General features: G+C 38.5%; 1 protein-coding gene across 1 annotated transcript in view; it reads right to left on the bottom strand.

Annotated features, from left to right (window-relative positions):
• LOC104539792 (ras-related protein Rab-10-like) overlaps nt 1–13,041 on the bottom strand; it is a gene marked incomplete at its 5' end in the record, with an annotated part of 28,597 nt that extends 15,556 nt beyond the window's left edge. Inside the window, 3 exons of the mRNA XM_010183402.1 lie at nt 3,311–3,400; nt 11,657–11,795; nt 12,981–13,041. Coding sequence (XP_010181704.1) covers nt 3,311–3,400; nt 11,657–11,795; nt 12,981–13,041 — 290 coding nt within the window. The remainder of the gene's footprint in view (nt 1–3,310; nt 3,401–11,656; nt 11,796–12,980) is intronic.
• Between the last annotated feature and the right edge of the window lie 1,352 nt (nt 13,042–14,393).

Raw genomic sequence — 14,393 nt, 5'->3', positions numbered from 1 at the left:
AAATTTTAAAACCTTCAGCCTTGTCTGTACCATGTTACTACACTCCCTACTACACCTATCAATGCGCCCCCATTTCCTCTGTACGTGCACAATATTGGTCAAAGAAGATTAATGTGTGTATATTTTGCTACATATTGCAGATTCAGACATGTAGAATTACGAGTTGCATTTTCACAACGTCTCTTTCTATAAGGTAAATACAGGTATGGTTGGTCATTGGAACAGACTCCCCAGGGAAACAGTCACAGCACCAAGCCTGTCAAGAGTTCAAGGAGTGCCTGGACAGCAATTTTAGTCATAGGCTTAGTGTGAGGTAGTCCCGCAAGGAGCAGGGAGTTGGACTCGATGATTCTTACAGGTCCCTTCCAACTTGAGATATTCCAATTCACATTGCATACTGAAAAGTATTGTGGCAAGCAAGTCCTCTAAAAATGTAGCTAGCTGGGAAAAAACCCAGCAGTCCAGTGTTAAAGCCGCTGGAAGTACAAATAGAGCTTTGGCTACTCTCTTTCATAACAAAGCTGGAGAGATACATTCAAATAATTACTTTATTTTTGCCTTTGGTAGCATCTTGAATAGATCCATAAATAAAATACCTAAATACATTTACAAACCTGTGGGAATTATGCTAGTGGGAAATGCTAAATTATCCTCAAGAACAGTTCAGAGATCTTGAGTGAAATAAGGTCATCTTTTTCTTACAATAACAAAACAAGTAATGCCAATATCTCTTCGAAGGTGAATTTTAATTCCAATTGTTCATTGCTTTTAACTCAAAATATAATACTTCCTAGCAAAGTGCTGCTATGATTTCTTAGTGTTGAATCAGAGGGATGTGTCTGAAATATTCCTAGAACTGTGTAGATATTTTTTCATTGGTATTGCACCTGTAAAATCAGCTTTGACGTCAGGCACATGAAGACAGCAAAAACAAAAAAGGAAGAGTATTTTACTTAGCTCTTTCTGTTAGAAAGATTTGATAGGAGAAAAACAGCCACATCCTACCAAGCTATATAACCTTCAATATTCCTTTTAATTTTTCAGAGAAAAAGATAATGTTATAGAGGTGGGGGGAGAGGAATGGAGGAGACCAAGAAGGTTGAGTTCAAACTTTTCTCAAAGTGAATAAAAAGTTATTAATACATGAAAATACATAATAGTGTTAAAATTAAACATATCCATTTCTGAGTGATCAAAATTATATAATTACAAAAGAAAACAAAAAATATATATTTCTTAGCATTAAATTAGTCTATAAAGTGGCATACGATGTCCACTCAGTTATGACAGATTGTTATAGAGAAGCCAACACAGATTATAAGATTCCCAGGGAATCCAGGGGTCTTCTCTGCAAGATTCTGAAGAGAACAATACTTACAGCTCATACTCACAGTGTAGTAAGAAATATGTAAGTATGAATTATTCTGTGGCAGAGTTAGTGTCAAACTATTTTCCCCTCTTAATAAGGATATTTTCTTCTTTTGAGTGAGAGGACAATATTAGCTCTCTCTCTGCTGGTGGAATCTGCCTCCAGCTGGTTTAGTCATTGTCTGTAAATCACATTCAAAGAAGAAATAGTATAACTGAAGAACTGCCTTGCCTCAAAACACAGGAGAAATCTAGAAAGGAGACTCACTGGTGAGGAGGTAATGATTTGTTTCTGAAAAAAATACTACATTAAGAGAAACTTTGATTGCATGGTTAAGCACACAGAAGTCAGAAAATGTCATGGTTAATGCTATATGCAAAACCCTACTACTGCCCTCTTGTGCACATGCATCCAGTGACTCTTCACATTTCTGGCAGTGCATTCTCTGAATGACAGTATACATGTATTTTTCAGCAACTTTATTCCTTGTACACAGATATAGTGCATTAACATTGAAAGTGCCTTGCATACGAACAACGAACTTTCAAAAGCTTCTATTTGTAATGCTGTTGAAAAGGTGATGCTATTTGTTAAAGTTTTGTAATCTGGGATTATATAATCGGCAAGAAATCATCAGTGTTCTTTTCTTCAAACACAAGACATCCTGCCTGACTCACCATGCCTGAAAGCATAATAGAAGGGCTCATTCCAAGTTCCAGACAGCAGATGCATACAGTTTGCAGTTGCAAAATTTACTGGTATGTAGGACATGCCCTTCTGCGACATTTAGTCATTATCATTTAGTCCAGTGCAAGGCCACAAAGACAATCGAGGGAGTGGAGCATCTCCCTTATGAGGAGCGGCTGAAGGAGCTGGGTCCCTTTAGCTTGGAGAAGAGGAGACTGAGGGGTGACCTCATTCATGTTTATAAATTTGTAAAGGGCGAGTGTCAGGAGGAAGGAGCCAGGCTCTTCTCAGTGACAGCCAATGACAGGACAGGGGGCAATGGGAGCAAGCTGGAGCATAGGAGGTTCAACCTGAACATGAGGAAAAACTTTTTTACTGTGAGGGTGACAGAGCACTGGAACAGGCTGCCCAGAGAGGTTGTGGAGTCTCCTTCTCTGGAGACATTCAAAACCAACCTGGATGCGTTCCTGTGTGACCTGGTCTAGGTGATCCTGCTCTGGTAGGGGGGTTGGACTGGATGATCTTTTGAGGTCCCTTCCAACTCCTGAGATTCTGAGATTCTGTGACCACAATGTCTCCTGCCATAGCATGGCTTTTGGATTTCCTCATTGGTTCTCAGCAACAGTAATTCGCCATTGCCTTTAAAACAGCCCTCCTCACTTAACACCAGTTCTGCCCCAACACATGGTCAGCAGGTATAAACTACACTGTAGTCTCAGCTGTACGAGACATACACAGTTATAGAGCAGGATGTTCCCTGAATGTATCTGTCTGGCATTACTTAGAGCTCTTCATACACAATGCAAACCACTGTGCACAGATTGACAGAACAGTTCTTTATAGTCAGGCACAAAAAGAAACAAATTATGGGTGGTACCAGAAAAATACTGCAGAATATATTATGCATTACATTTTAGTATTCCACATTAAAACAGAGTCTGTATTTTCAGAGTACTAAAAAAATTTTTGTTTTAATTCCAAATGTAAGATTTCTATTGTAACTAAAACTTCTAAAGTACATTTTAACCTTTAAAGTAAAAATCTGAAGAGATCAGCAAGGAATTACTTAATGCATTTCTGCTCATATATTAAAAAAAAACCATGACCCAAACACTCCAGAACTCCACAACTGGAGCAATTACTAACAGAATTTTTGGAATTCAGGAGCTTACTATAATTTTCAGTGTAATACCTCACAGTCACATATTAAGATACTCGGGAGAACCCAAAGAAAGTACCAGTGATCAATGATACCTTTTCTCCTTTCTGTTTTGGAACTACACGTTCTGACTCCTTATCACACTTGTTGCCCAACAGTATTACGTCCACTTCATCACCTGCTTTCTAAAAGAGAACCAGCATTAATAAGGGTCAAGTAAGAAAAAAGCAAACAACAAAAGCCCTTCACCTTCAGCTGACGCTAACCTTCAACACTTTATTTCCTTGAAAGTAAAGACTAAATTCTGTCCTGACTTTTTCACCTGTGGAAATATTTTCCATTAGTTACTGGGATTCAGAGGAAAACAGAAAGATTGCAAAGAGCAGAATAAAATCACTTACAAGAGCAGGGCATAATTTGCAACCTCTTTCATAAGGTAAAAAGTATATGGTGCATGGGCACCATCTTTTGATAAATGCTCCATCTTGAGGCTTTAAAGGGACTGGAAATGCCCCAAATTCACAGACACTGCCCTCCCTAAAGTAATGGGTTCATGGATTAGCATATTCATCTGGTCTACATCCAGCACTCACAAGTGAAAAAGAAGGAATTTACTGCACCTGAAAAAGCACCTCTCTGTGCTTCACTTTCACACACAGACAATAAAATTACATTCAAAGTGTTCAAACTCATCATAAAAGTTTGATTATTCCAAGACACTTGAAAGAGGGCAATAGATTTTTAATGAAGTAAAATTTAAAAACCTCATTGATTTCAAAAGGAAGAAAAATCTAGCTTTTTGACCTTGTCTCCATCCTTCATTCCACTAATCCAGTTACGTACATGATGACTATGAAAAGTACTGGATGCTTTACATCAGTGTTATTTTAAGATGAGCCATTGTGACTATACATGACAGGAATAATCACAAGAAAAGGGAATGGTTCTGCAACAGCATGTGGAATCTGAAAACTGACATTTGCTGTGAAAATCATAATATTTAAAACCCTTTTTGGTGCTTAAATGGTAGAAGCTGAGGGTCTCTAGATTATCTAGAGACAATTAAAGCTTGCGTGGTCTGACCCCATGGCTTATATTCTGAAAGCACATGCTCACACAGCTTCTCTGATGACTCAGAAAGCCTGGCCTCAGGATGCAGATCTTCTCTCTACAAGGACACTGATGAAATCTCTCAACTCCATCAAAGTGTTAGTTTTTATAACTTTGCCATAAGACAAACCCAGGCACAGACAGTTGTGCTCACACACACACACATGGACACATGTACCCCCTGTTCAGAGAAATGCAACGAAAAACCTCCATTCATTAAAAGATGAATCATTATTTGTAGTCTAGTTGCACTTTTACAAGTAAGTTGCCCCATTCGAGGAGTACAGCAGCAGGCACAATTTATTGGTAAGGACCACTATTTAATTTTTTTAATCCACTCTCATTTTAGACAGCTAATCTCATTTCATACCCACAGCTGATGTTCAAGATAATATGGTATTAAAATGAAGTAACCTCATCGTAAGAGCACAAAGTGCAGGCCTAAAATAATGAATCAATCTAACCTGGATTAATAGAGCAAAATGTTGGCTCTTTCAGAATGCACTGGAGCTTTACTCATTAAGGTCAATGGCTCTCCTACATAAAATCACATACATCAGTCCCTAAAGCAGGGTAAACAGACAATTTAATCTCATCACATAATCAACTTTTTATTTCAAAGAAGACTGTATGTAGCTGAAGGTTTCACAAGTGGCATTTGACTTCACTCTGAAGTAAAAGGTCAAATGATATTATCAAAACCACTAAATTCATCCTCTAACTTTATTCCTGCACAAATTTTTGCAACAGGAGTGTTTTTTTTCTAAACAACTTCAAATAATAACAAAATTTAAAGGAGGTTAGAGGCACCTAAGCCTTTCAGTAAATATTTATCAGTATCACTAATCAGTAAGAATTTATTTCAGAAAATAACTATAATTTCTACATTAATATAATGTAGTAATATATTTTCACTTTGACTGGATCCTCCATCAAATCACTGCAAGCACTTTTTTAAAAGATGATATCTTGCAGTTTCTTGCTTTTAGAAAACTACAGAATATACACCAAGTGACATCCATTTTACATTTTGAAAACTGATTATATAGAGGTAGTCTTGAAATAATTAAGTCAACATGACGAGGCAGAAGTTTGACCATGTGCTCAGTTGGCATAAAAATTGTAGAGGCGCACCGATTTGAATCGGCCAAAAATATGGCTCTTCAGTGCTTCCAAAAGCTGTGTATTTTCATCCTCTTTTATTTATAGCTCAGGAATAAGCTTTCCAAATGCAAGATCTATAGCTAAAAGAGGATGGTTATTTTATAGTTGTTAAGATGGTATTATGCCAGTCAGCACTGACTAAGCTAATAGAGTCAGGAAACTTTTTTTTTCCCATGTCATGGAAAAATACTACTGAAAATTTCACCAATTTCACCAAGGCAAAATAATTTATTTTTTTCTTGAGGAGTAAAAAAAAAAAAAATATTTTGCTTTGATATCTCAAAAATACATCCCGATTCTTCACACTGAAACTTAAAAATTATCTGAACTTGGACAAAACCTAGCCTATTTTTTTTTAGCCATCTAAAAAGGAAGCACTATATTTCTCTCAAAAAAAAAAAAAAATCGGAGTTGAGGGATTTATTCAGACTAACCAGGTTTTTTGAAGCGTTTGGCAGTCTGGAGTCACCAAGTTTTGGGAAAGGGTTTTTCCCCACTGGATTCCCCAGAAGCTGGATCCATCGCCGCAGTGGCAGGAGCCAGGCTGCTGTGACTGGTGGCCACAGGAGGGAGCAGCACCAGAGCCTCAAACGCAACAGTGCCAGGGACCGGATTAGGAGCACTGGACTCTGGCACCGTATCACCATGGTGCGCTTCAGCAGCCTGCTCTGATAGGAGCCATCCATCTCGGCCCTTCATTAATTACCCACCCTTTCACCTAGGCATGTGCACTCATCGCAGTAACTACCCAACTCACTGCTGGACCAGGCATGAACACAACTCAAGAATGCAAAAGGGAAAATACCTTGCTCATCCCAGTTGCATGCAATTTGTTGGTTTTAGGTTGGTTTTTTTAATGTTAGGTCTTTTTTTTTTCTGCTTCTGTTGTCATTTTGCAGAGAAAATATTTCACAGAAGTGCTGTGAATTCATGTGAGGATCAAAAGTAGGACAAACACCTACATCACATTTGTACTTACTGCTTATTGGGAGAAACTATCCCTGCTCTTTTCAAATAGCGAGTACAAACCCTGCTGTGAATGGCTGGCCTCAACCTCCCCTGCAGTGTACTGACTGTGATTACCCAAAGCTCAGTGACGTCCCTTGTTGTATCAAGCTGTCTATCCAGAATCACCACCTTGTCCCTCCACCACATTTGCAGGGTGTTGCTGTGCAGGGCTGTATGATTTTGATACTCATTTATTACAGTTTGAAAAAGGATCCGAAGTTTGTTTGTAGGCCCAACCAGTGAAATTGAAAACCCATACCTGGCAAATACACTACGGAAATATTTACTTATTTAGTTTGTATTTGAGGAAGAAACATAGCATTAATAGAATTATTCAGATCTGAAGAGGATACACATGGTCATGTAGCAAGATGAAGGCAGAGCTGGGGAAAGCCATAAAGCTGGGAAGTTTCTTCTTCCTACTCACTAGGCAATGACACTAGAAACTGATCCTTTGTATTAATGAAGAGTAATTTGTTAGGAATACACTGTCCTCAGTCTCTCTGACAGCCTCACATGGGCAAGGTTTGTATTATGATTCCCATATATGTCTCTTTCCATACATTTTTTTAAGTACCACCTTATGGCCTCAGTTACAAACGCCTAGTTGCCAGTACTCCACTGGAATTAAACAAATTATAGAATTTGTCTATTAGCAAACTTAGACATGTCTGGATATAAACCAGGTTATCCTCAAACCAATCCGGGATGAGAGATAAACCAATTTAGTAAAGTGACAAGAACAGGAATTTTCAGTTCTAATCAGAGTCATAACAACAAACCCATCTATGAACTGGAACAACTTGATCCTTTTGGCATCAAACCTTCTCATCTGAGGAAGAAAGACTCAGAAGAGTTTGAAGTCAAACTAATTTACTTTGGTAAAGCAGTTTGCTGTGGTGCTTATTTAAGTATGGTGCAGAAAAAATGAAAGACAGCCCAGTACCCCAACTCTCAGATGCATCAAATGAACAGAACCAGAAAAGGGCACTATGCAAAAATGCCAGCACCCAACACATACATACATTTCATACCCTGGTTGAGGGGTGACTTCTTTCAGATAGCATAAAAGAAAGCTAATATATTCCAAGGACACTAATTATGTCCCAAGACTTGCTACTGTGTGAGAAAATGAATCTATCTTCCCCATGCAGAACATTCTGTGCTAGCGGAGAATTTCCAGCATGGACAGAATTTTTAGGAACTGGTAACGCCATCTTCATGGCCACACCAGAAGACTAGCACAGTGGAAACCAGTCCAATGTGTTTAAAAGAAAACTAGGACCTACCGTGTATGTCAAAAGTTTTTGGATATCCAGATGCCATGTATGAATCAAGGAGTGATTTAGGTTGGCAAGTAATCAGGTCCAGCTGTCTGCTCAAAGAAGGGCCAACTTCAGTGTCAGGTCAGGTTGCTCAAGGCCCCACTGAGTTTTAGATATATCCAAGGACAGCGATCTCTGATCCTCTCTGGGTACCTATTTGAGCATTTGACCACTCTGTTGTGAGGAACTTTTTGCCAATATGTTAGTTGGGATCTTGTTCAAAACATCCTGGAAAGAACTGTTTTCTGCAAGTGGATTTGGTACATGGTTACCTGTATTTAATTTTTAAAGGCCAAACCAAGTCAGGCTTCTAGAACAGCTGCACACAACAGCTAAAAGCCATGTCAGCAAACAAGAGAAACACCTTGATAAATTGGACATCACACGCAATCCTACAAATGCAGAATCTCTTCAGGTTCTAAAGTAACGTTCCTGCAACTATCACGCTCCTAATGAGTGCATTACAAATTCAATATACCTGTACTGGATTTGCCAATAATGTCCTAACATATTGATCTGCAAGTATATTTTTATAGTAAGTTTTTTAAAGTGCAATCATGTTACTTAGTTCCCTCTAGCTCTGAATACAAATATTACAACGATACAGATACGGCAGCATATTTATGTCTTGAACTTCCGTGGACAATAGCTCATTTTTAACAGGAAAGTTGCTGTATTCCACACTTAAAATAATTGAAATACAATGAGAACATCCTGGTAATCTGATTGGAATAGCATTGACTGGCCAGTTTTTATAAAATCAATGGAGTTTTTAGGAATGCTAAATTGCTTAGATTGATATTTTCAATTGTTGTAAAAATGGCTTAGTACATTTTTAAAAACAGATTTTTTTTTAAACAGAGCAGATTTTTAAAAACCTTTCTTTCTATTTAAAATCTCTATGTACAAAGAATTTTAAAATGAGAACATAAAGTAATAACTGAATGTCTCAAAAAAATACTGTTTGTTTGGTTCAGGTGCAAGCTTTACATTACCCACTAGTCTGGTGTTTAACGAAACTGCACATTTTTAAGGGTGCTGTAGCAACAGCCACTTTGATACTGGGCACTTGTGGCAAATTAAATACTGGTTTGCATTTACAGACCAAAGCAAATGCAAGGAATGTCACCAACCTTGAGCAAGTAATTAATTTTCATGAAATGCCCTATGTTTTAACAATTATTGCTTTAAAACACTTCTTTTGCAATGAATGGCCCCATATATTTTCGCCAAGACATTTCAGAAATTGATGTCCCACTAGGACTAAATTAAATTTTTTATTATTATCTAGCTCCATTATACAACACTCGCTAATTGCTAGTTTTGAGATTGGTGCAATTGATCATGCAATTTACATTTCCAGAAATTGTTCTGAACTGAGTATTTTTTCATTTTTTAAATTTTAAACTAACAAAGTAGCTTCAGGGGTTAAGATTAAACAATTTAGGTATTAATAGCTTGAGTATGTTTACACAAAAGCTTTGAAGTGTCATCAGAAGAAAGCAGGCTCGTGCAGGTGTGATTTCCTGACTGACTTCAGCAGACCTAAGCCTGCACAGTGGCTACAAGAGCTACTCCTGTCCTTCCCTCCACCCCAGCCATATGGTCCTCATACTTTCTTTGTGCTTGTGCATTGTAGCCCACTGAATCAACCATCCTGTTGATCTAATTAAAGATGATAGCACAAAATGACTCCTTTGAAGGCAATATGAAGGTAGGTCAGTATTTTTTATACGTACACACACACGCACACACACAGATTGATAGACACACACGTGTGTGTATATATACGTGTTAAAATTGGTATATATGGGTAATTACATTTTCAGCTTAAGATAACAGTAAATCTGCTACCATAGTGTGCACTGAATTAAATCTTAGCTAACCACGAAACAGTACAACTAGTGGCATATCTAGCTGTGACTGCTGTCAGTCCTCCCCAGCACGAGAAGGGCATCCATTTTTCTTATTAAAAAATAAAACACGACTGTTAGTTTGAAGTGTGTGCAGACAAGCCAGTAAGAATATTATATAATCATATTTCCTTTGTAACACATTATTGAAGTTAGGCTCTGCTGCCTCTAAGACTTTTAAGATGAATCTAAGGTCAAGGATAACGACGTACTGGGTCACCACAGTAATGTTCTTAATACTGAGGTAATGGAAATGTAATGTTTTACCAACAGTATAAGATACCCTATGTATATATTATTGGATATATGACCATGTATAGTCCATTAATTCATCCATATACTGAAGCTGTGAAGAGAGAAAAGGATGCATTTGATGGTTTTATTTTGAGCCTGCTTTCCCAAGATGAACTCTCCCATCCATCATGGCATATTCCTACCAGTTCAAAGAGTATTATAAAAAAACTGCCTGAATCTTTACTTGATTTTAATCAAAGAGCCCTGTCTTGTTTGGATTCTTACACAAGCATACTACCTTATACAAGCATGCTAACAACAAACATCCATGTAACTGCCTAGGGTAACCTCATTGGAGGGGAAGTGGAGAGGGAGGTGCTGATCTCTTCTCCGTGGTACCCAGTGACAGGATGTGTGGGAATGGTTCAAAACTGCATCAGGACAGATTTAGACTGGACATCAGGAAACACTTCCTTACTAAGAGGGTGGTCAGACACTGGAACAGGCTTCCTAGAGAGAGGGTCGATGCCCCAAGCCTGTCAGTGTTTAAGAGGCATTTGGAAAATGCTCTCAAAAACATGGTTTAACTTTCAGCCAGCCCTGAAGTGCTGAGGCAGTTGGATGAGATGACCATTGTAGGTCCCTTCCAACTGAACAATTCTATTCCAAAACTGACATGCCTCTACCTAGCAGAGAAGATACCAAGAGAGACCTAGCAGTACAGACTCAGTATACAGTTACAGGCAGCTGAATGATCTGATATCTAAGGGCTTACCCAGTCCTCCCTTCCTTCCCTCACACTGTTCTCACATGTTCTTCTCCTAACCTTCCTAATCCTACAGGTTTACATTGTGCCAACTCCAGTAACTGTCAGACTTCTCCACGAACCTCTTAAATGCCCTGATGGAACAGAAAACCATCCAACTGGTTTTGCTGTGTTAGTTTTCTACCATGTTAGAAAGTCAGAGTAAACCTCAGAGGCCTCTGACAAGCTCCAGAAGCAGCACAGCGGAAGCCAATGCCCAGAAGCAGGAAGGGAGGTAGGAGCACACTCCCCGTCTGGCAGCCACGTGCTGTTGAATCACTTCCTATGCTGCTTGAGAGCACATGTTTCTGGCTGCAGCACCATAAGCAGCTGAGCTAACCAATCAGCTCACTGCCACCAAAAAGGGATTCTCCTTTTCCTCCCCCTTGAAACTTTCCTCTCAAAGGGAATATCCAGCAAAAATGAAAAGGATGTTTCATTTGATTTGTTTCATTTGATTCTTGGGATGAAGTAACTGCACTAAAGTAAGGAAACCAGGAAAGGGACTGATTGAGATATGGAATTTTGACATGGAAGCCAATTAAAATCCCGAGATAAGCTCAGGGAAACTGGCTTGTGCATAGCTGTGCTGGTGACAGAAGCACCGTAACTCTGTATGTGCAAAACCAGACTGGAAGCTATGTTTTAAATGTGCTTCAGAAAACACTTCTGCATCACCAAGGGATTGTCCTGGGTAGTCTACACTGTCTTTCAGTTTCACTACTATAACACAATGTGTTAAATGTAACTTAGATGTTAGAAATTGTGCTTAGAAACATATAACTCAAGGAAGAAGAATAAATTTCATGCATTTAAAGCATTAATTGCAGTAACTCATTAACTGCCTTCGTTAAGAGGTCAACCACTGTTAGATATATTTACCTCATGTATATCTTTCATCCAGCCTGTTACACCTTGAAAACTGTCCAGATTTGTGATGTCATATACAAGAACAAAGCCTTGTGCGCCACGAAAATAGCTAGTACTAAGTGTATGGAAGCGTTCCTGGCCAGCAGTATCCCTGAAAGAAATTGTAAGAAATCAACAATAACAAAAAATTAAACATGAACAAGCTGCCAAATCCTCCTCCCAAGAAAAATTACTTTATTTTACGAAGTATTGTCCAAATTTTTAATGTTGTACCCTAACATGAAAGGAACAAGAAAAGGATGGGAGAAAATCTGGGTGCCAGATACAACAGTGAAAGAAATACACTGAAAATTTATTTTGAACTATAAGCCCTATTAGAAAAGGTAAATCAGTGGTTAAAGTCTGAGTGTAACTTCAAGCCCACCATTGCTTCTTTACATATAGTAAATTAGCAAGACTGTTACAATGCATATGATAAAAAAAATTCACGAGTACAAGCATTGCAGGAGTCAGATGAAATCCTACAAGCCCTTTGTAAACTCTAACACTGTCAGTCAGCTGGTTTAGATGAAAAATCTAAGGTTTTGGGGAAAAGTCATAAAACACAAGGATGCAGAGATTCCTACACATAATCACAGAATCAGAGAATCACTGAAGTTGGAAGAGACCTCTAAGATCATCAAGTCCAACCATCAACTTCACACCACTGTGCCCAGTAAACCATGTCCTGAAGTGCCATACCCACACGCTTTTTTAACGCCTCCAGGGATGGTGACTCCACCACCTCCCTGGGCAACCTGTTCACATGTTTGACCACTCTTCCAGTAAAGGAATTGTTTCCTAATTTCCAATCTAACCCTTCCCTGATGTAACTTGAGGCCATTTCCTCTTGTCTTATCATCTGTTACCTGGGAGAAGAGACCAACAGTAGTTGTAGAGAGCAATAACGTCTCACCTCAGCCTCCTTTTCTCCAGGCTAAACAACCCCAGCTCCCTCAGCTGCTCCTCACAAGGTTTGTGCTCCAGAACCCTTCATCAGCTTTGTTGCCCTCCTCTGGACACACTCCAGTGCCTCAATGTCCCTCTTGTAATGAGGGGCCCAAAACTGAACACAGTATTCAAGGTGCAGCCTCAACAGTGCTGAGTACAGGGGAACAATCACTTCCCTACGCCTGCTGGCCACACTATTTCTGATACAAGCCAGGATGCTATTAGAAACAATTTAGTAAGACACTTCAGTGCCCTTTAGTAAGACACACAATTAAAAGCGGATGAGATTTTTCATGCTGTAATGCAATTTAGTTGGCTCTCTTTTGTGACACAAATGAAAACTTACCATATTTGAAGTTTCACTCTTGTACCATTAAACGTTACTGGCTTTACTTTAAAATCAATGCCTAGGAGAAAGAAGAAAAACTGTAACACTTCTTATAATAACATGGATTCCTTTGAAGATTGTTAGTTCTAGTTATCATGCAATTTTGAACAGAAAGTGAAAAGGAACTTTATCAAAGAATAACTAGCCAACCATACACATTCAAAATGAAAGTTGTAAAAAGGAATTATCCAGTGGTGAACACAACTATGTGCCAGTGTATTACACAAGTACAACACAAAGCAATGCCAAGACAAAGCAATGGAGGGGTATGTCAAAGCAAAGGTGCAGGTACTTTAAAACTATGTGTACGTGTTTCCATGAATAGCAGAGTGACATGACAGCAGTTTCTCGGCCTATGCATGATAACACTTGACAAATATATTGGTGATTTCAGCTGCTTCTGTTTTCATCACAAAAGCATGGCAGCTATGAACGGGGAGGCAGAAATGCTTACAGAGCTGTGGCATGTACAACGTCATTTTTCCATCCTAACTTCCAATCCCTAAAAAAATTAAATATCTAGGGTTACATGGACAGGAAGATAACTTAGCTGTACTAGTTCAATGCAAAGATAAACATACACTGAATTTCATTCAAAATGAAGAGGACTGTCTCTACAGCCTTAATCTCTGTGTATCCCAGATCCAGAGTGCCAATACTAAAATCAGGCATTAGCACTTGAAATCAGTGCAGAATATTGTCTCTACATACATGACAGATCTTTCCTCAAATATACTTTTCCTTATAATTTATAGTGTTTTCCCTTATTATATTATCAAATTAGTACTATAAATGTGGTAGATGATACCTGGATTTATGGCTTGTTCAAGCTCCAAACTTAATATTAGAATCTGCCAGCTGTAAGCTGCTATCTTAGAGTGACACATTTCCTCACAGTTAACTATCTTTTTTCCAACTACTTTACTGCTGAAATGTGAAACAGCATTTGACAATTTCTATGCCCATTTTTTCTTTCCACTGAAAAACAGTAAGACTATTTTTGTCCATTAGCGTAAGTGAAGTTAAGGTGACATTGCGATAGCTGACCAAAACTGCATGGTCAAAATTCCGTAAGGTCAAAATATGGCTACTTAATGTGACTTTTCAGCTCTAGTAATGTTATTTGAAAGAACTAAACAGACTGAAAAAGCACAAAAATTTTAAGTTAATACCACTGCACTGATTTCTGCAAGAACCTGTCTGCCAAATTACTTCATCAAAGGAAAGCATCCATGGCACTAAACCAAAAATGCAGGAGAGGAGAAGCTCCTTTCCTTTTTCCTGCCAGATGTGTTGTGCACAAAACTTTGACAAGTATACTCTCACATGCATGATTTCCAGTGCTATTAACATTTTTGTGTGTATGTGGTG

Source organism: Mesitornis unicolor, unplaced genomic scaffold (assembly GCF_000695765.1).
Source record: "Mesitornis unicolor isolate BGI_N332 unplaced genomic scaffold, ASM69576v1 scaffold29464, whole genome shotgun sequence".
NCBI lineage: Eukaryota > Metazoa > Chordata > Aves > Mesitornithiformes > Mesitornithidae > Mesitornis > Mesitornis unicolor.
Note: the sequence above shows the minus strand (reverse complement) of the source record. Positions and strands in the feature narration are given on the sequence as shown.